We start from the raw sequence: 21,374 nt of genomic DNA on the forward strand, positions 1-21,374 counted from the left end.
AAGAAGGCAAGTGCCTGTTTGCAGACTAGTTTCAGGCAAGTCAGTGGAAGAGCCATTCTGGAATGGTGGAGGGGTCCCTGTCTGCACTGGACAGAAGGTTTTCCCCTCAACCCAAAGACAGCACCCAGAGGATGGAGACCTTTAGCACAAAATCCATGTTTTACCATGAACATGTTTGTGTTGCTTTTTAGGACTCCAAACGCTTTGAAGGGATTGATGCGGACTTTAAAGAACTGGCCTATGAAACTCAGAAAACCCCAAATGTGGTTGAGGCCACCAATAAACCAGGTCTGTCCCAACAACTGGAGGACATTCAGAGTAGGTAGGTACAACTTCAGTCCCAGGATTTTGTCAGAGACTGGGATCAGCTCTAATAAGTTGGTTTAACCTGTGCTCCAAGGCTTTCCTTCTGGACTGTGCGTTCTTTGCATTCACACATTGAGTCTTTTTATTCATGATCCATCACCCTGAAGCCCCCAAGGTGGATTCTGGCTTTGCGTATGTGCAAACTCTTATCTTGAATATTGATTTGCACACATACAAAGCTAGGCACTCAGTTGGTTTTAATAACATGTGGCCTCACTGCCACCCCAAATTTGGTGTCTTAAATATCTATTTAGCAGTCCAAGCAGGGATATCTGCAGCAGAGCTGATCCCATGTGCTTTAATTAACAAAATTATCTTTGTGTGTGTACCCTTCACAGATGGTATAACTAAACTCCCTGAGAAAGACCTTAATGTCCAGAGATGGATACAGTTCTCACCTAACATATGAGCTACTCTACCTGGAACACACCTAACAAGTTAACGTGATAGCTGTTGTGTCAGTAATAACTATCCATTTAAAATAGAGATCTAATTTTACTTCCTAAACAGATAAGGCCCGTGTTCCCCACAGAGGACTAACTGCATGTTATTTATGAACTTTGAAAGCTCAGCAGCAGTTTAACATGTAAACACTGAGAGATTCATTTTAGAACGGAGCAAACAAGTTTCTTTTCAGGCTTCACAAGCACAAAAAGCTGAGTAGGTTTGAATCAGACTTTAAAATGTGCTCGTTAGAATAAAAGCAGTTTTGGAAACTTTCATCCTAGTGTGAAATCACCTGTGGCAGTTGAGAGCTTGTCTAAAACAGTAAGTCAGACTGCAAAGCCTTTCTAGCCTCTTCTTCCACCTGTGTTTCTGCTTTTTGGTGAGGATTCTCTGACTCTTTGTCTGTTTGACCCTTGGGAGTGGAGAGAGATCTATGAGTTACTATGTGCTTTGTTATCTATTTGGAAAATGCTGTAAAGGACCAGCCTGCAGGCTCAGCTCATGTCTGGCATTTCCCCATGGGAGGGGAGAATCTGCTCGATAACCCAAACTGTAGCACGACACATTAAAGGATATTCACCCGCCTGTCCTGGGCTCTATTTTTCTGCTCTTCTCCCCAGGTTGTCCCTGTGTGAGAAGGCTTTGGCTGAATATTTGGACATGAAAAGATTGGCCTTTCCCAGATTTTACTTTGTTTCTTCAGCAGATTTATTGGATATTCTTTCCAATGGCACCAACCCACAGCTGGTAAGCCTTGCACTATGTCACCTTCACATTTTCCAGCTGTCAGTAATGTCAGGGTGGAAGATGCTGTCTAGGGACTCAGCTGTAGCTTATCCTTTCTTGAGTGCCTTTTCTCCCACCCTCACTTGGATTAACAATAACTCTTTCACTGCTGGCCTTCATCTGTCGTCTCTGAAAGGCAATGCGCACACTGTATGTTGTCCCATCTGTCCCTGGTGATGCTTGCAGATGGTTCTGAAAGCACTGCACAGAGCAGAGCTATGTTCTTGATACCATAAAAACAGTGGGTTTGTTTCTGCTGGGATACAGTGAGGTTGGGGGAAACCATTTCTTGAGGATCTCAGCCAAAACTTGTTGCTGAGCTTGGTTCCCCAAGCTGGGATGCCAGCAAACAGCATCTGTTGTTGAAAGAGCCACAGACCGATCATTCAAATGTGACAGTGTTGACAACCGAGGGCTTGGAGACGTCTCTGTTTTTAGGCAGAGGAGACATCTGCTAGTCAGCCACTTCTTCCTTCCCCCATGCAAAGGTCTTTGGGATGGCCTGTTTACAGGGGAAGAGCAGAACACAGCCTGGAAGAGGTAAGACAGCTGGTGGTCAGACAGTGGCTGTGGCCAAGGCAGGACTTCCTTGGGTTGCCACCCACCCCTGCACAGCTCTGCTTGGCCTTGTTTGGGACGCATCTTTTATTCAGAGGTTGGTGCATAAAACCAGTCAAAACGTTCACAGCAAAAGGCGAGTGTTGGATGATGAACAAAGTCCTAATTCTGTCTTTTGGTAGCGAGTATTTTCACTTTCTTCAGGCTTTCCACCATGTTCAGTATTGATGTGAGCACAGGAATGGAGCAGGTTTGCATGTGTATTTGGAAATGCTGTTGTTTACCTCTAACCTTTAACGCTGCTTCTATCTGTGTCTGCTGCTGGGTGATTTCAGCCCACAGAGTATCATAAATACATAGTTGATTGATATTTAAAATGAAGAGGAAAAAAAAAACACAGGAAGCAAAGATACTGTGTTGAAATGCTCTGTTGAGTAAGAAGAAATTCCTGGTGTTTTCTGTTATTCAAAAGTATTTGCAGTAAAATCAAAGTAAATGTCAAGCAGTATCATACATAGATACACTCTCAGCCTTCCCAATGTAGTTTCAAAGTCTGATGATTCCTAAAGGAGGATTAAATACACAATGACATTATCCTCGTGAACTGGGTGCTGAACTTGTGCAGATTCAGGTGCGTTCGGGCTCTGGCAGCAGGATCGCAGCAAGTGCTGGGGTTGTGTCCGAACCCTCCAGACTGGACAGGGTCTGGGAAGGGGCAGCTGGGGATTTGTGACCAGAAGCTTCTACATGTAAGAAAAAGTTTCTACGGTTTACTTACGGTTTGAAAAGAGATAAGCTTATGGCCTCAAGATACGCTTAATGGCCTCAAGTTGTGCCAGGGGAGGTTCAGATTGGATATTGTAAAAAAATTCTTCCCAGAAAGGGCTGTGGGGCATGGGAACAGGCTGCCCAGGGCAGTGCTGGAGTCACCATCCCTGGAGGGGTTTAAAAGACATTTAGACGAGGTTCTTAGGGACATGGATTAGTGCCAGAGCTAGGGTATGGCTGGACTTGATCCTGAGGGTTTCTTCCACCCAAAATGATTCTGTGATCTGGGGGGATGCTGAGTGCCCTGTGCTTCTCAGAGTCACTTAGCACCTCCCAGGGTTTGGCCCTGCTTGTATGTGTGTGAGAAGCTGCGTCCACTTGCAGCACAGCTCATGAGAGGGAGGGTTGTAGTTCTTTGTGAGTCAGTGAGTCAGAATTAGATGGACAAATCCACCTCCACCCTTCCTTCTCTGAAAGCATCAGAGCATTGGGCATCTCACGCAGAATCCCAGAATGTCAGGGTTGGAAGGGACCTGGAAAGCTCATCCAGTCCAATCCCCCATGGAGCAGGAACACCCAGCTGAGGTGACACAGGAAGGGGTCCAGGCGGGTTTGAATGTCTGCAGAGAAGGAGACTCCACAACCTCCCTGGGCAGCCTGGGCCAGGCTCTGCCACCCTCACTGAGAAGAAGTTTCTTCTCAAATTTAAGTGAAACCTCCTGTGTTCCAGTTTGAACCCATTCCCCCTTGTCCTATCACTGGTTGTCACCGAGGAGAGCCTGGCTCCATCCTCCTGACACTCCCCCTTTATATATCTGTAAACATGAATGAGTCCCCCCTCTGTCTCCTCTTCTCCAGCTCCAGAGCCCCAGCTCCCTCAGCCTTTCCTCACACGGGAGATGCTCCACTCCCTTCAGCATCTTGGTGGCTGCGCTGGACTCTCTGCAGCAGTTCCCTGTCCTTCTGGAACTGAGGGGCCACAACTGGTCACAATATTCCAGATGTGGTCTCCCCAGGGCAGAGCAGAGGGGCAGGAGAACCTCTCTGACCTACTGACCACCCCCTTCTAACCCACCCCAGGTACCATTGGCCTTCCTGGCCACAAGGGCCCAGTGCTGGCTCATGGTCACCCTGCTGTCCCCAGGACCCCCAGGTCCCTTTCCCTCATTTCTCATCTCCCCTATGGGAGTTTTTCTACCTCTCTGCTGTAATTGAGAGAGGCAGCTCCTGTCTGGGACTGCTTTGGGAGCTTCCCCTTTCTGTGGGGACGTCAATCCTAGGAGAATCTCACCTTCATTGGCGTGGGGCGCGCAGTGATGCAGTTGTGTGTTACGCAGTGGTCTGGAAGAAGTGCTGGTGACCTGCTCAGCTCCCAGCAGGCAGATGCTGATGTTGAGAGCCCACAGCATCTCCCTGTTGGCTTTGCAGACTCAGATGGAGGTGAACAGGAAAGAACTGAATTATTCTTTTCCTTCTGGAAGAGTGCTTTTGGTGAACATGGTTGTTCTATAGGAGGTCTGGGCTGTTTATCATAGGTCTTAGGCAGAAATAAAGATCTTTCTTCTCCATGCAAGAGAATTTAGGATATTTCACTAGCACAAAATCAGTTTCTAGTAGTGGAAAAACAGGAAAGTTCATAGTGAAGAAAACTCCACGTTGTGCTGAGAATAGGATGAGGTGGAGAAATGGCTACAGACTTCTCATCACTACATGTAGGGAAATTTGGGGTAGGAGTCATGAGGTGTTTCAATGTTTTCTATGCTTTTGCTCTGTATGGAAGATTTCCCAATGGAGAAACATGATTTATTAAGGCATGTCTGTTTTCTAAATTCCGTAGAAATAGGTGGAAGTATTACAAGAGACAGCAAGAGGCTTTTGTTGGCAGTATGTTGGCCACATTTGAGAAGATGTGGTGCTACCTAAATATCCAAGATATTTTGTTAACATGATTTTGCTTGTGACATGTATAGTGATCTCCATTCCGCTCGTCCTATCTCGGTTGCTTTATTTATACAACCCGTTTTGCAGGTGCAACGTCATCTTTCCAAACTCTTTGACAGCTTGGCCAGGATGAAATTCCAGCTGGACTCTGAGCAAAAGCCAACCAAGGTTGGCCTGGGAATGTACAGTAGAGAGGAGGAGTACGTCAGCTTCAGCGAGCCCTGTGACTGCAGTGGGCAGGTGAGAGGGAAGTCCTTGTCTATCAAAACTGTCCGGTGGAGTCTGCTCCCCTGCCCCTCGTGTGAGATCCCTTGCCAAGACGTCATAGAGCTTCACTGCTCTCCCCTGGTGCATGAGAAAAGCTGGAAGAGGTGGTGATTTAGTACCTCCTTACACCACAACCTTTCGTGTCACTCTGGATAGGTCCTCACTAAGGGGGGACGTGGATGTCGCAGTCCACTGTGAGAGAAAGAGCTGTGCCATTTTTCTGACTAGGTTTTTAATTTGATTTTTTCTAAGACCTTTTGAAGGTTAGTCTTAAAGCTTGCTACAAATATCCTCGGTGAGGGAGGGGATGCAGACTGAAAAGAGACTAAGCTATTCCATAGTACCTCTGCATGGGTGTGTTTGGCAGGAGAAGGCCTTTTACCTGTTTCTCAAGTCTTCATTATTTCATACCACGAGTGAAAGTATGAAATGTAAGAATCAAGCTACTGCTCAGCTTATCTATCCTGGTAGTTTCACCTTTCTGCATGGTCTATTACAGGAAGCTAAAGTACGTAATACCGGCTACTGAGCTCCCCAGCAATGGAGCTTGCTGCGTTCAGTCTGTCTTCTTGTTGAGGGCTTTGCCTGTGAAATATGAAATTCAGCAGGAATTGTGTTCCCAAGTTTGGCAGCATCTTTCTTCTGCTGCTGGCAGACTGCCCACATCCCACCAGGGATTCTGTCATGGCCTGGAGGTGGAACACACCTGACCAAATTATTCATTGACGGAGTTCATTTTGGTTCCTCCTGTAGCTAGAGTTCAAGAAAAAAATCTGTCTTCTGTTCTTGGTGTCTGGAAGTAGATGCTAATCCTACAGTACCAGAATTAGCCAAATCTACCCAGTCTGAAGGAGGCTGTGAGGTTTGGTTAACTCATAGAATGTCCTGAGCTGGAAGGGACCCACCAGGATCATGGAGTCCAAGTCCTGTCCCTGCAGTGACAACCCCACAGGTCACCCCGTGTGTCTGAGGACGTTGTCCAGTCTCTCCTTGAACACTGTCAGGTTGGGGCTGTGACACCTCCCTGGGAGCCTGTTCAGTGTCCAGCACCTCTGGGTGAAGAACCTTTCCCTCATGTCCAGTCTAAAGAGAACTGAGATGCTTGCCTCATTTCCTATCTTCACTAATTACCAAGGCACTTAAGAAGAGCAAATGTGTTACTGGGATTTAATCTCTTTTCCAGGTTGAAGTCTGGCTCAGTCATGTACTAGACAGCATGAGGGCTACTGTGAGAGATGAGATGACAGAAGCCGTCATGGCTTATGAGGAAAAACCAAGGGAACAATGGCTCTTTGACTATCCTGCCCAGGTATCTGCCACTGCTTCTTATCACCACTCAGGCTGGCTCGTGGAAAGGTAGCTCTTGGGTTCCCCATCAGTCCTGCCCTTCCCTTCTTTCAGCAGCTGTGGACAGGCATGTTTCTGGCCTCCACCTTGCTATCCAGGAGAGAGGGAGGATGAGTTGTCCTTTATCCTGGCGGTCTCCTGATGGAGTTTTCAGGCTGAGCTCCATGCTCTGGTTGGGGCTCTTGGTTGGGTGACAGAGCCCAGGGGCTTGGGCAGTGCAGTCTGTACAGCCAGAGCAGTGAGAGGTGCAGCAGGAAGGCAAAGTGGTGAGGCCTGATAAGAGTGAAGAGCCCCTCAGATGCACCTCTGACAACCTCGTGGTCTCCAACTCTTCCTCCTCTGCTGTGTCAGGCATGTGAAAGGTGCTGATTTACTTATAACTAGCTGCTAAATGTGTCTATCACTGATACGGTGTTTTAAATGAATGTCATGGAGCAGATCCTTGTTGTACTGTCTGCTGTGACTACTGTATGAAAAAATACTTAATTTCATGTCACGGATGTTTCATCCTTGATCTCCCTGTGGATCCGACACTCTTGAACATAAGGAAGCTTTGGTATTTTCCCTGATACTGAACCAGCCTATTTCCCTAGGTGGCGCTTTGCTGCACCCAGATCTGGTGGACAACCGAGGTTGGGATTGCCTTTGCCAGGGTGGAGGAAGGCTACGAGAATGCGATGAAGGAGTATCACAAGAAGCAAGTGACCCAGCTGAACACCCTCGTTACCATGCTGATCGGGCAGCTCTCCAAGGGCGACAGACAGAAAATCATGACCATTTGCACCATCGACGTGCATGCTCGGGATGTGGTGGCAAAGATGATAGCACAGAAGGTTGGTGTTGGCAGTTCAGCACAGTTCTGTGGGTGCTGGAGAGGGGGCTTCAGGGGGCCCAACCACTGGCCATTCAGATCACTGCCGGTCTCAGTGGGAGACGTATGACTAAATTTATTTCTACAATGTTTGTAGTAAGTGTGCAGAAAGCCCCTGTAAGCCTGCAGAGCTGTGCTGTGTCATGGCCCTGCAACACCAACTTGTAGTTGCTGCAGATTCACACCAGGAGTGAGAGCGCGGCACTGCGTCCTGGTGCCAAGACATGTGCTGGTGGATGATGGTGGTGTGTTGGGAGGCTGCTGGACTCAGTCTCAGTTTTGACTTTAGAAAGTAAGAAAAAGCATTCAAGCTTTGTTCTTTGTAGCGTCCTTTGTCTGGTGTGGGGCCACAGGGACTTATGTGGGACTCCCTTCTCCTGCAACACCTCTCCCACACTACTCCCCTGTCCCTGACACCATGCCAAGTGTTTAGCCTTGCAGGTGGGTGGGAAGATGCCCTGAATGTATTGGGTTGTGGCTCTTCCCTCGTCTGTGTCATCTCAGAGGCAGCCAGGCTGCTCACAGGGTTTCTGTCTTCAAGGCTCAGCTGGGCTCAGTGGTGCCTCGGTCCAGCCTGGGGTGAAGTGATGCATCTGGACCTGCCTGCTGGTTGTGCAGAGAGCGCTGGCCATGCCTGTCTTTGTCCACCTGTCCCCAGTCTGTTTCCTTGGTGCTGTCTGCAACCTCTTCCTTGTCTAGATGGCCTCTGCTCCTTCTCTCACTCTGGTTGCATTATGAGACCTTCTTCATGACTTGCTGCTTCTTAAATCTATTCAGGAGTCTTTTTGTAAGGCTCTTTCTCTTGGCCATTAATTTTTTCCTCTCCCACCAATGTGGTCACTAATTTGGTTCCTCCCCTTTACTGATGGGAGAGGGGGAGGTGACATTTCTCACCGCATTGCAAGGAGGCGGCCTTCCTCACCACACCTGCCTTGCAGTGAGGACCAGTCATCCCCCATGAAAATTTTATAGCAGTCGCTATTTTGGCCCCCGAGCTGCATGTGTCTGGCATCCCCGGCCTTCCTGTGATGGTGTTTGTGGGTGTGTTGCAGGTGGACAATGCCCAGGCCTTCATTTGGCTGTCACAGCTCCGGCACAGATGGTCAGATGAGGAACGGCACTGCTTTGCCAACATCTGTGACGCCCAGTTCCTGTACTCCTATGAATACCTTGGCAATACCCCTCGGCTTGTGATCACTCCGCTGACCGACAGGTAAGTCCCTGGGATACAATGTCATAGCTGGGCTTTGCCACACAGGTAGAGAGAGAGATGCCAACCAAAGATGGATTTAGTTCAGACACCTGTATCCCTCTTGTTCTGTCTCCATGTCCCAGCACTCCAGTGGTCGAGCTCTAACTCTTATCTGGTTTTTGGTGGTACCCTCTGGGGAATTTGTACATCAGATCCCTGGGTGGGATTCAGCTCACACATTAAAACACTTGTGGGTGTCTTCCTGTGCACAAGATGTCCACAGTCCTTAAAGCTGGTGAGTCTAGAGAGCTTTCATCCCATCTTGAAGCAGACATCTACCTGGTTGCCTCAGTGGGGACACCTAGGGTTACTTGAGATACTCTGTGTTGTCCCACCTGGCTTCCAGCTGCCAATCCAGAAGTGTAAAAGTCTCCTATGGACCCCTTGTCATATCTCTCCACCCTATGTGACATTTCAGCAACCAAGAGCATCTCAGGTGGCTCTAGTCACCTGTGTTAGTCAGCTGCGTCAAGCCCCCAGGTATCATCAGGTTTTGTTGGCTATATTGACTACACCTCTGTGGCTTATACAGGTAGTATAGATACTCACATGTGGACACCACCCCAGTGTCCATCATCAACATGATGGAGAAACTTTGGGACTTGCTGCAGCTTTGAGTTGGGTTCACTCATAGGCCACCTGAGCAGGTTTCTGTCAGTGACAGGTCTTCCAGAAAAGCTGTCCTTTTCTCATACTGCCTGAGATGTGCCCAATATCCATGAGTTGTATGAGGATCCAGAGAGAACACAAGCTGGACATGAAGAGGTTTGGGCAGACCTTGGTGGAAGATGAGTATCTCTTGGAGAAAACAGAGCTGAGCAGAGGTGGTAATTAATGCCAAGAAGGCTTTCAGCTCAGACATGACCCCTGCTCACGTACAGCTTTTCAGAGGAGAGGCTCTGCTGAGTGCAATGCTCTAGTGCTATTGCCCTGCAGCCCACAGTTGACCTATTGGACATATTTCCTTTTTTCATTCATCATTCACTGTGACAGATGTTACATCACCCTGACCCAGTCACTGCACCTGACCATGAGCGGAGCACCTGCAGGCCCTGCGGGCACTGGCAAGACGGAGACTACGAAAGATTTGGGGCGAGCCCTGGGCATCATGGTGTACGTGTTTAACTGCTCCGAGCAGATGGACTACAAGGTATGGCTCCCACCTCGGCTGCAGTGCGGTCACATGGGGCTGGGGATGCTCAGGGCCCGAGCAAACCTGAAGGATGAGAGTAATCCAATGGTACCTGGGGTGCATTAGGAGAGGTATGACCAGCAGGTCAAGGGAGGTTGTTCCTTCCGCTCTGCTCTGCCCTGGTGATGCCACATCTGGAGTTGTGTCCAGTTCTGGGCTCCCCAGTTTAAGAAGGAATAACTGCACAGAGTCCAGCAGTGGGCGACAAAGATGCTGAGGGGTCTGGAGCTTCTTTCTTGTGAGGAGAGACTGAGAGAGCTGGAGCTGTTGAGCTGGAGAAGAGAAGCTGAGAGGGATCTGATCAATGGATCAATATCTCAGGGTGGGTGTCAGAGGATGGACCAGACTCTGTTCAGTGGTGCCCAACGCCAGGGTGAGGGGCAACGGGCACAGACTGAAACACAGGAGGCTCCATCTGAACATGAGGAGAAACTTGTTTGCTGGGAGGTGCCAGAGCCTGGCCCAGGCTGCCCAGAACGGGTGTGGAGTCTCCTTCTCTGAGACATTGAAACCCGCCTGGACCCACCTGTGTGATCTGCTCTGTGACCCTGCGTGAGCAGGGCTTGGACTGGGGGATCTGCAGAGGTCCCTTCAGCCCAACCAGGCTGGGATTCTGTGATCACCTCTCTCCAAATCCCTGCTACACTCCTTTAAGCTGAATGCCTTTTCCTTCTCCTCCCGTTCCTTCTCTAAGATTTGCACAAGGTTCTTCAGGAGGCAGAGACCCGAACTATCTTCTCTGCCTCATTATGCATTTCCCTTCCTTTCTGGAGTTAGATTTCATGTGCAATTCTTCAAAAATGTTGGTCTGTTCAGTTGAGACCAAGGCTGTGCTGATAGTTGGACCCTGGTCGTTTCTTCTCGGCGTGCTCGCGGCCTGGCAGCCCCTGGCACGGGGAGGGACCTGTCCTGGTTTTCTCAGGATCCTCTCCCAGAATAAACCCAAAACATAGTGAACCTTCAGCCGCTACAGAGCACTGAATCATTAGGCTGAGTCTTGCTCTCTGCCAGTCTGGCACGGTACAGTGATTTTGGTAGCCTGGGATCATATTTCATTTAGCTTATGGGCTCTCCCAGGAAACGGGACCATCAGTAATTCAGCACAAGTGACCTTTAAATGAAACTGGTGCACAGATATATCGAGAAAGTGCAATTAGCAGATGAAGTGGCAAGCTGCGCAGAGCTATAAATATTATAATTGAGTTGTGCCTGCTGTTTCCATGCACTTTTCTAAATACCCACAATAGACTGTAAATGGCTATAAATAAACAGGCTGGGAAATAAAATCAATTTTTTGCTGGAGTTGATTCCATTTATGATTTCACTCCTGTAATCTTTGTTTTTGTTTTGTTTTTCCAGTCTTGTGGGAATATTTACAAAGGCCTTTCCCAGACGGGAGCCTGGGGCTGTTTTGATGAATTTAACAGGATCTCAGTTGAGGTCCTTTCTGTGGTTGCTGTACAGGTGAGTGGAGAAACACTCATAAATAAATACAAACAGAGCAGAGCCATTCTGCAGTCTTTGGAGCAAGGGTAAAAATGGCAATTGCATATTGCCGGTTTCAGTTCTGTGTATAGGCAGGTGTGGGATTAGATCTCAAGATTAATCACATGAATATCACAGCACTGCCAAGATGTCGCAGTTACGTGCTGCAAAGATATTTGTCACTTTTCTTGCCCCAGTTACAGCATTTGTGCCAAGACAATTCTTTGTAGCATCTTTTCCCAGACCACTACGCACCATGGCTCTGTACCTGTTCCTCCTCAGGAAAGCACTCGTGTCATTAATCTGCTGTGAGATAATTGCAGCACATCGTTTCAAGACAGAGAAGCTGCCTTGACTTGCGGCTGCTCAGTCTGCAATGTAGGGAATAATTTTCACAGAGGGGAAGAGGGGTGTTTGGGGCAGATCCGCTGGACTTCTGGGGGTTCCTTATCACCCCTGGTCAGGCACAGGTTGTGTGTCATACTCAGGAAATGGGAATACATTCAGGATTAATTTTCTTAACCTGTCTCCAAAACTATATGGCTGTGGATTTAGTTCTGGTGTCTGTAACGACAGCTCTGCCAAGTGGCTTTGGAAGGTATTCCTGGCCAACTGGCACCATTCCTTGGAGGAATGTGCGCAGCCCCGTGGTGCTCCCAAAAGCCAGCGTCAGCTGGTGACACTCGGGAGCTGGAATCTGGGGCAGATCTGCGGCCCTTGCTGACGCGCTTGCCCAGGGTACCCTGACACCGTGGGATTAAACCTGGGACAGAGCTATTGGAGCGGTGCCCAGCTGGGCATGGGTGTTTCCCCTGGCGAATGGTTTCTCATCTCCTCTGTAGTTTAGCTGCTCAGTGCATTGTGTTGGTGAGTCTCGTGTGAAGCGCAGCAGCATCCCTGGAGAAGGGCTGGAAGGGAGACTGGCCTCCCCATCGTGCCAGAAAGTCCTGTGCTCTCGTGCTTATATATATAATCTGTCACTTCGCGTCCTCCTTCCCCTCCTCTTACCAGCCCATGAGGAAACCTGGCATTATTTTATACAGGGGAAGCCTTGGGGGGCTTCAGTGCAGAAAACTGAGGTGCCAAAGTGCCCAAGTTCTTCAGGATCCAACTGTCAGCTGAGTGCGTGTTTTAGGATCCTAATATCTGATTGAGGTGCTGAATTGTTCCTGGACTCCCTTTTGGGCTCAGTGTTATAGAAAGATATAAAGCTCAGAAGTTTCTACACTTCTGTAAATGTTTCGGTCAAAGACATTGTTCTTAACCCCTCCATGAACTCCTCATTCTTCTCATCTGTTTCACTCATAATTGGTACCTTATGTGGCATCCCAGAGAAGCCCCAGGCAGGTACAAGAGTTTATGTATCATTCCCTCTCAATTTCTCTTCCGTCAGGTCCTAGTTTAAAGTTGTCATTGAAAAAAAGTCTTTGAGGATCTTGAAATAAAAAGGGAAGCTGAACAAAAGAAGCCCAGGAATGACTCAACTGCTCATGGTTCCCTCGCTCCTGGCTGGAGCGTGGCAGCTGAAGAAAGCGGCACGGCCGTCATTCCATCATGGTGTCTCCTGGCTGCTATTAGGAGTGTTACCATGGCGATGTTTAATTGGCTGTCTTACTCATGCAGCTGATGTCGATATGGTTCCTTACAGGGAAAAATTCGATTAATTGCTTTACTTTGAGATGGCAAACAGTAGTGAGGTTAGAGCGGTGAATAGAGAGAGATTTGCCCCTCGCTGAGGTGCTGTTTGCAGAGAGGTGAACTCTTCGGAAGGAGAGGAATGAGCAGAACAAAGCTGCAATCAGGCAAATATAAAAAACAATATAATATTAGTGAGTGAAGGTGTTAGGAGAGGTTTTACAGCTTCTGCCTTCTGGTTTTGGTTTTAAATCAAACGTCTGATGTCCCAAAATTTTAAAAGTGATATCAAGTGGTCAGTTTACAACTGAGCTGAGGCCAAGCTTATTGGGAGGTGCTACCCCTTCTCTGGGCCTGGTCAGGGAACGGAGCAGGCACAGGAGGGTTTTGGGATGTCCTGAAGAGCAACGCTGTGTGGGGAGAGGTGAGATGGGTAAAGGGAATAATGGGCCCATATTGTGATAGACTTTGGGGAGTGCGTTTGGGTGTTGGCTGTGTTGTGGATACCTGTACTGCCCTGTGTCTCTCTCACACATCAGACCTCTGCTGGGCTGGCTGGTTCAGAGATGGTGGAGCCTCTGGTGGTGTTTTTGCTGTGAGATGTGCTGAGCAGTGTCCCACAGGTGATGTCAAAAGCCAAGGTGAATGCAGGCAGTGCTGGGGACATTTCCCGCTCCTGAGTTGCTCTTCCTGACCCACGTTCATCATTGTCTCATGGAGCAAAGGTGTGAAGTCTTGCAACTCCTTTGCATTTTGACTTTCCACTCTCTTCAGCTCTTTTTTCTGCTTTGCCAGAGTTTGACTGAGATGGGAAATTGATATTGCCATGCTGATGTACTCCAAACAGTGTATAAAGCTTTATGCTGCCGGTAAAAAATAAAACAGTGATTAGCCCCATTTGTCACGAGGCCAAGAGTAACGAAGGAAGCACCGTTGTCTGATGTGTTTTTCATAAGTGAACGCTGATACTATAGTACTGTCTTGATTTCTAGGTGAAGAGCGTGCAGGATGCAATACGGGAGAAGAAGAAATCCTTCCATTTTCTTGGAGAAGACATCAACTTAGTACCATCAGTAGGCATTTTCATCACCATGAACCCTGGTTACGCAGGGCGAACAGAGCTACCTGAGAATTTAAAAGCTCTCTTCAGGTGAGTCCAGGTCAGGGTTTGTGACCTGGCAGAAACTGTCTTTTGGAACATCCAGGCTCGACCTCATGTCCTTGGGGAATTCACTTGCACAGGGCATTCGCAGGTAGTTTAAGCCTTGCACAACAGGCCTGGGTCTGGGCACGCACAGGCAGGGCAAAGGAGCTCTGTCCCTTGTCGTGGGGAAGGCAGAGGGTGACCTGGCTCGTAAAAGAAGGCCTAGAAGATGAAGCTGCAAATGCGCTGCCTGTAAGACCTGTAGTCAAGAAATACTTGTTCTGCAATGCCTCCTCACCTGTCATTTTAGGCCGTGTGCGATGGTTGTGCCAGACTTTGAGCTGATCTGTGAAATTATGTTGGTGGCTGAGGGATTCATCGAGGCCCGGGTGTTAGCCAGGAAGTTCATTACTCTCTACCAACTCTGCAAAGAGCTCCTGTCCAAGCAGGTGAGCCTGGTTCTGTGGCTGAGTGGTATGATGAATCTCCAAAATCAGCAGAAACATGGCACTGTGCTGCTCAGCTCCATGGCTAACGTTTCACAGCTTTTATTTAATGGCTGCATTTGCACTGGCTGCTGGGGGAGGAGAGGGTTGGTGATCATCGGAGCAATAAAATTTTCAGACTGCTTTACTGGAGCATCTGCAGGGACAAAAGCATTTGACCAGCTGCATTAATGGGAGACCTTTCAGTGAGTTTAAATGACACCATGTTTGGGGTAGTATTCAGTGACCTTTTGCTTTCCAGTCTCTTCCTATTGATTCTCCTGCCTGCAAAGGGTTTATGGTGTCCCTCTCTGAGTTCAGCCTTAGGCTGGTTCCAGGTCTTGTTAGAGTTACTGTCAGTGCAAAGCAAATCAGATTTTTCCTTGTCATTATTTGTGTAGATCGAAGCTGGGTCCAGAGGAGACCTGAATCAGGATTCCTGATGATACAAACCTGATCTTGGCTGTGCCAGCATGAGGCTGGGTGGGATATGCTCTGTCGCAGAAACTTGGTGCTGTGCCTTGAGGGGCCTGGTGGAAGCCATGGCCTCCCACACAGAGCAGTCAGCTGTCGAGCTGTGCTCTGGAGGGTGTTAACAGGACAGAAATATGAACAGTTGTTTGTTGGCTTGAGAGTTCTTCTCATGCCGTTTTGTGGTACTTTTTCAGCAATGTCTTTACTGACCCCTTATTCCTGGACCTCCTCTGAGACCAAACAGGCTTGTCATCTTGTGATGGGCAGGGTGGAGAAACTTGGGTCTTTGGGGCCTCATAATGGACTCACAAGCCTTTCACCTTGGTGGCTCCTGCAGATGCAGGGGGCTGGCTGGCCTTGCTATAGGTGCTTTATGATTTAGGTGAAACAAATTGCTTTGGTCTCTGGAGTGCAAATCCTGCTGCTGTCTTACTGCCAACTGTGAGCCCATGTGATGGTCTGAACAGCTGAATTATTTGACTCTTTAATACTGTCCCTGACGGGAATCTCACCTACTGAGATGGAAACCAGGTCACTCAGGCTGGAGAAGGTCTCTGGCCACAATGCAAATAACAGATTTAGATGTATTTTCATTGCTTACTAGTCTGGCAGTTTGGGAATGGTGGTTCTTCACCCTACATGGTACTGTCTAAGCATAAACTCATGCCTCTTTTTTTTTCTTCCTCTGGTGTAGGATCACTACGACTGGGGCTTGCGTGCCATTAAGTCAGTGCTGGTTGTTGCTGGCTCCCTCAAGCGAGATGACCCAGAGCGACCCGAAGACCGGGTTCTGATGCGCTCTCTTCGTGACTTCAACATCCCCAAGATTGTGACGGATGATGTGCCGGTGTTTATGGGGCTGATTGGGAATCTATTCCCTGCACTGGATGTGCCTCGGAAGCGTGACCTGAATTTTGAGTCGTTTGTGAGGCAGGCTGTGCTGGACCTCCGGCTGCAGGCTGAGGACAACTTTGTGCTCAAAGTAAGACCAAGAGATCTTCTGCTACACCCACGTCGCCATCAAATCGTTTGGGTTTTCTCAAACAGCTTTGCTTCTACAAAGAGAGCTCTGCACAGCATTGTCCTTGCAGGCAGATCTCGCTGGAGGGCAGTCAGCTGTGCTGGGTCTGAGGCAGCTGCACCTGCTCCTGAAGTCAGCACTGGATCAGTCTCTGGGCTTCCAAAGGGGCCAACTTTTGTAGGCTCATGAAAGTGTAGCCCCTGGAGAGCAGGGCCTCATCAGGTGGTGGTTGTCAAGTATAAACAGCGCTGAAAGTTTATCTGCAGGCTGAGGATTTCACCCATTGTGATTAGAGTGGCTGGACCAAACTCAATTGTCAAATCTGCTCGTGTCTCAGGGTCACGTCTTTCTAAAGAGGTGGCCCAGTGGGACCTATTTTATAGACCTGAACTTCAGTTTGGCATCTTTGTCTAAAATTTGGGAGTGTTTTTCTCAGGTGGTGCAGCTGGAGGAGTTGCTGACGGTCCGGCACTCTGTCTGCGTGGTGGGTAACGCGGGCACGGGCAAGTCTCAGGTGATGAGATCCCTGAACAGGACTTACCAGATAATGAAGCGACGTCCTGTCTGGACAGACCTCAACCCCAAGGCAGTCACCAATGATGAGCTCTTTGGCATCATTAACCCAGCAACAAGAGAATGGAAAGACGGTAAATGTCATTTCATGTCTGAAATATGTAGATAAAGACGGGTATTTTTAATGAATTTCCCGAGCAGCAGCAGGGTGACTGGTTCTTCATGTGCAGGTCTGAGAGCCCAGGTGCTTGTCTGCTGCCTACAGCCACATGACAGTTTGTTGTTGAAAGGATACACAGGATGTTTTAGCTCTTTGATCTTCAAATGGGAAATATAGCATAAGCCTACTTGATCCTATTGCCCTAAGAATAATTTTAATGCCCATTAATACCAACACTTACCAGTTCCTAAGTGGGGCAGGCAGTTTTTGGGAGTTGGCTGGACCAGTGATGGAAGAGATGTCCCTCCTGCACTGTGGTGTGCACTGGGACCCCAAAAAATGTCCCATCCCCAGGTTTTCATTGCTGATAGCACGCACAGCAGCCTTAACGTCAGTTTTTCCACTCAGTATGGCTGCCCGATCTCTGTAGCACACCAGCGTTTGCCAAGCTGTTGATCCTGCTTACTCCTGAGGAACATTTCAAACTTGCTGGAAGATTACAGAAAATCTGGAGTGGAAATGTTGGGTTGTGACTGATACATAAAGGCAGCTTCGATTTACGTGTGCGGCGGGTTTGGGAGGTGTGGGGGAGGTGAGGGAAGACATTACCATGAATCATCCACAGCAGCAGATGAGCTGCCACCCACCTCCCCTGGCCCCGCCATGGACCCTTCCCGACCCCCTGCTTTGCTCCAATGCCAGGTTAATTTCTTTCTAATTGTAATTAGGGAGCCTAAATCAAAGTGGCAGAGGGACGTGCAGGGTACAGCCTGAACTGTGCAGACTGGCTGCAGCAGTGGCTGCAGATCGAGGGCAGCGGTGACACCGAACAGCAGGAGGGACATTTTACAGGTGACTGTCCAGTGGTTTCTGGCCTGCGATGGTTTAAATGAAATAGTGGCACTCCTCCCTGAGCTTTCAAGGCAGATATTTTCTGCAGTAACCATTCCTGAAAATGTTGTTTCATGTTGTCAAAGACCAGCAAGGCAATCTTCACCACAGCCTAGCAAGAGGTGACCTGTTCCCTTACAGATCAGCCCCTGCTTTTCCGCTCCCCAGTTTTATCCTGTCACATTATCAGAAGTTGAGAAGGTCCTACATGTTAGGTGGTAAAAGGTCCCATATGGGAATCCCAAAAGTGTTCTTTGCAGAACAAAACTCTTCTTTTAAACCCCAAGAGAGCCGTGTGCTGTGGATGCACAAGGTCAGGACAGAGGCGCTTTCCTCTCCCCGCTGCCGCGGTGTATCCGAGGGAAGCCCTGATGCCCTGAGACAGCAACTGTTTCTGATGCTAATAATGTCGGAGTGGTTCCCAAGGCGTGTGTCCAACACGTAAGGAACTGGCTGGAGGCAGAGGCGCTGAAGCGTTATTTTTGTTGGCCCAGTCTCGGGATCACACACCTGTTCCAGGTGAGCCGTTCTGCATTTGCTGAGCACAAGCTTTGTCTTCAGTCAGATGGTGCCACCAGCTGTTCCTGATCTGGATCACAAAGAAATAGCTTGTCCTGGAGAAAAAAAGAAAAAAAAAAGAGTTCTTGTCACAATTCACTGGAAGAGAGGCTTTTTTTTAATGTTTGCCTGATGTTTTCTCATGAAGACCAGCATCTCCCGAGGTATTTTCACATGTAGAGGAGAGCAATAGTTTTGTGGAGTTTTCATTTGCTCTGCAGTGCTGCTGCTCTATTCCCAGCCTTCGTGGTCTTCTTAACATTCATTATTTACTCCCCTTGAGACTCTGTATCCTCTCTCTCCTTGATTTTACCAACATTTTGTTCTGTCATTCAATGTCATTCTGTGCTTGTTCTCCCCTCAGTCTCACTAAAGCCATGACCCAGCGTTTAATGCATCTTGATTGCCCTGATATACTTTGAGCCACAAAAAAATATTTATAAGGATTTCCTAGGCATATTCAGGTGGTTTTCTCTGCATTGTATAACTCATGCCGCCTTTTGCCTTTGAGTAGCTACTCTACATTTTTCTTATCCCTTATGATTCTCGGTGGGAATGAAGCTCGTGCGTAGGTCTGCAATCATTTTCAGTAGTGATAACTGATAACCCTTTTTTCACTTTAAAGCAAACTAGAACCGTATTGTGATATAGTAATATTTACGTATAGGCACATAGAGTTTTGCATGTTTGAGAGGAAAGCATTAATTAGAGTAATTTTTACTGTGTTGCTGGAGAAAACCGTTAGAGCAGGTGTCAAGTTCAGTGTTCATCACCATCTTCCTGTCACCCTCCCAGGCCTGTTTTCATCAATCATGCGAGAGCTGGCCAACATCACGCATGACGGTCCCAAGTGGATGGTACTAGATGGAGATATTGATCCAATGTGGATTGAGTCTCTTAATACTGTGATGGATGATAATAAGGTAATGAATATAAGTTAAAGAAGGAGATATTCTTTGACTGCATGGCATGGTTCAGCCTAAAAATGCAGATGCTGAAATAACACCTCCTAGAATAATGCGGTTGTGTTTCTTCAGATACACCAAACAATATCACATATAGAAAATGGTGCATGAGGGGAAATAGCTCAAATCATGGTTTCATTGTAATTTCCCTTCCTGGAACTGGGCTCATGGATAATCACAGATGTCCTGATTGTAACTCCAGGCCCTTCAAAAATAGGGTGGGGTCATAATTCCACACCTTTTTCCGCCGCTCGAAGGGAGTGCTGTTCCTTTGAGTCATGGAAGACAGTTCTACTACCTGCTGGAAATCAGCTGCATTCCCTCAAGGAACTGTGCTGGCAGCAACCAAGCTTTTTAGTGCAAAGTGCTGAATGCTTTTCATTCCTGTTCCTGGGGAAGATGTCATTCTGTCTGTCTGTCTGTCTGCCCAATGCAGGTGCTGACCCTGGCGAGCAATGAGAGAATCCCTCTGAACCCAACGATGCGGTTGGTGTTTGAGATCAGCCACCTGCGCACAGCCACCCCAGCAACCGTGTCCCGAGCGGGTGAGTCCTGGCCTGAGCTCCGCACTGGGATTTGCCGTGAACCCAGGAGGATCTAGTGCCATTAACCAGTCTTCTGTTGGCCAACTTGACTCCTGTTGCAAGTACCCAACCTGAGATCACAGCGGCCGTGGGTGGACAGGGCAGGTTTCTGACAGACAAACTGAGGATCCTGACCCCAAATGCACATGTGGAGCTGTCATCATCCTGGAGATTTACCCAGAGCACTCTGACTGTTGGTGGGTGATCATGGCTTCAGCGTTGCTGAGTGCTCCTGTTGTGCAAAGCCCTTTGGATGGACTTTATGAGGAGAAGGACAGTATCTGTCTCAAAGAGTTCTTGATCTTCTGAAGAAGTGCATGAAGTATGGGAGAAGGGAATGGAGGTGTCCCCTAGTTTTACACATGGGGAAATGGGGCCCAGAGCAATGAAACTGCTCAGACAAGACAATGTTCTGAATTTAGGGCAAGGTCATGAAAAGCGCCGTGGTTTCAAGGGTGAAGTTTCTTCACTGTTCATGTTTCTACTCTGCAGTGGGGCAGGAAAAGGGGGCAGGTAATGGGACGTCCCGTCATATTTGATAGGGTTTTAGTTGTGTGAAAGTACCTGGTAAACTCTGCTGGAAGAAAGGAACAGTTTCTGCTATGTCTTTACTATATGTTCTCTCTTACCCTGGGCCTAAAGGGATCCTGTACATCAACCCGTCGGATCTGGGCTGGAATCCTCCAGTGAGCAGCTGGATCGACAGGCGAGAGATCCAGTCCGAAAGAGCCAACCTGACCATTTTGTTTGATAAGTACCTGCCCATTTGCCTGGACACCCTCAGAACAAGGTACCATCTGATGAGTGATTGTGTCACCCGTGGTGAGGGCATGGGGACACCTGCCACTGTCCAGCCCAGCTGTGCTGCGCTGGGTTGTGCTGCACATGATCCTCCTTGCCCCTGGAAGCCCTGAGCATCATTGGCTTAAGCTCAGAGAACCAGCAGGGCGAGGTGGGCAAAGTGACGCTCCTGCCTGTATCGTGTTGGTCAGATCTGGTTTTCATCTGATTTTGATTTGATTTTTATTGTATTTCCTGTATCAACTCTCTATCTCTTGGAAAATAATTCCGGCAGATCCCAAAGAGAAAGCTTTTCAGCCTCCTGATGTGTCAGGCTAGACCTGAGCCCACTCCACAAGTTATTTTTCATTAAGAACTTGGGTATTTGGAAGGGTCCTAGTGCTTCTTGGCTTGATTTGGCTTTAAAGCAGTGTCCACAGGGAAGTCATGTGGTTCTTGCTTATCATCATGTGAAACCATTCTCTTTCTCATACTGTGGTGAGGACTGGCCAAAGCAGAGTCCCAGAAAACTTAAGGGAGCATCTCCCATCCTCTACTTGCTTCCTATAGTTGCACTTTCCTTTAAAAACAAAAGAAAAATCAGTGAGCATGGGAGATGTCAGCCAAAAGGGGGATGTGTCAGAAGGGTCTGGAATCAGGACTTAAACATTGTGCTAGGGAACTTCTCTCTGTGGGACCAAGTTGGTTTTGACTGTTGGTAGCAAAGTCAATCGGACGTTTCCCATTCTGTTTGCTGAACATTGTCTCAGAGCGTGAAATCCACGGGATTAGCTGCAGGCAACCCTGAGCTGAGTGTTTTGGTAGCTTGCTTAATTCAGAAATCGTAGAACCAACCTTTCAAATAGCTATAATTACTTTATGGA

The 21,374-nt window shown here is 48.2% G+C and overlaps 2 protein-coding genes across 2 annotated transcripts in view; both read left to right on the forward strand.

The window, feature by feature from the left end:
- The window catches only part of LOC139826716 (procollagen galactosyltransferase 2-like), a 119,503-nt gene that overhangs the window by 47,700 nt on the left and 50,429 nt on the right, over positions 1 to 21,374 (forward strand).
- The window catches only part of LOC139826715 (dynein axonemal heavy chain 9-like), a 59,679-nt gene that overhangs the window by 20,660 nt on the left and 17,645 nt on the right, over positions 1 to 21,374 (forward strand). The window contains exons 12-26 of the mRNA XM_071803119.1: positions 192 to 322; positions 1,434 to 1,560; positions 4,954 to 5,106; positions 6,317 to 6,442; positions 7,074 to 7,313; positions 8,404 to 8,564; positions 9,597 to 9,753; positions 11,155 to 11,259; positions 13,908 to 14,065; positions 14,370 to 14,508; positions 15,713 to 16,000; positions 16,476 to 16,686; positions 18,957 to 19,084; positions 19,563 to 19,671; positions 20,353 to 20,500. Of these exons, the coding sequence (XP_071659220.1) occupies positions 192 to 322; positions 1,434 to 1,560; positions 4,954 to 5,106; positions 6,317 to 6,442; positions 7,074 to 7,313; positions 8,404 to 8,564; positions 9,597 to 9,753; positions 11,155 to 11,259; positions 13,908 to 14,065; positions 14,370 to 14,508; positions 15,713 to 16,000; positions 16,476 to 16,686; positions 18,957 to 19,084; positions 19,563 to 19,671; positions 20,353 to 20,500 (2,381 nt within the window). The remainder of the gene's footprint in view (positions 1 to 191; positions 323 to 1,433; positions 1,561 to 4,953; positions 5,107 to 6,316; positions 6,443 to 7,073; positions 7,314 to 8,403; positions 8,565 to 9,596; positions 9,754 to 11,154; positions 11,260 to 13,907; positions 14,066 to 14,369; positions 14,509 to 15,712; positions 16,001 to 16,475; positions 16,687 to 18,956; positions 19,085 to 19,562; positions 19,672 to 20,352; positions 20,501 to 21,374) is intronic.

Source organism: Patagioenas fasciata, unplaced genomic scaffold (genome assembly GCF_037038585.1).
Source record: "Patagioenas fasciata isolate bPatFas1 unplaced genomic scaffold, bPatFas1.hap1 Unplaced_1, whole genome shotgun sequence".
Taxonomy (NCBI): Eukaryota; Metazoa; Chordata; class Aves; order Columbiformes; family Columbidae; genus Patagioenas; species Patagioenas fasciata.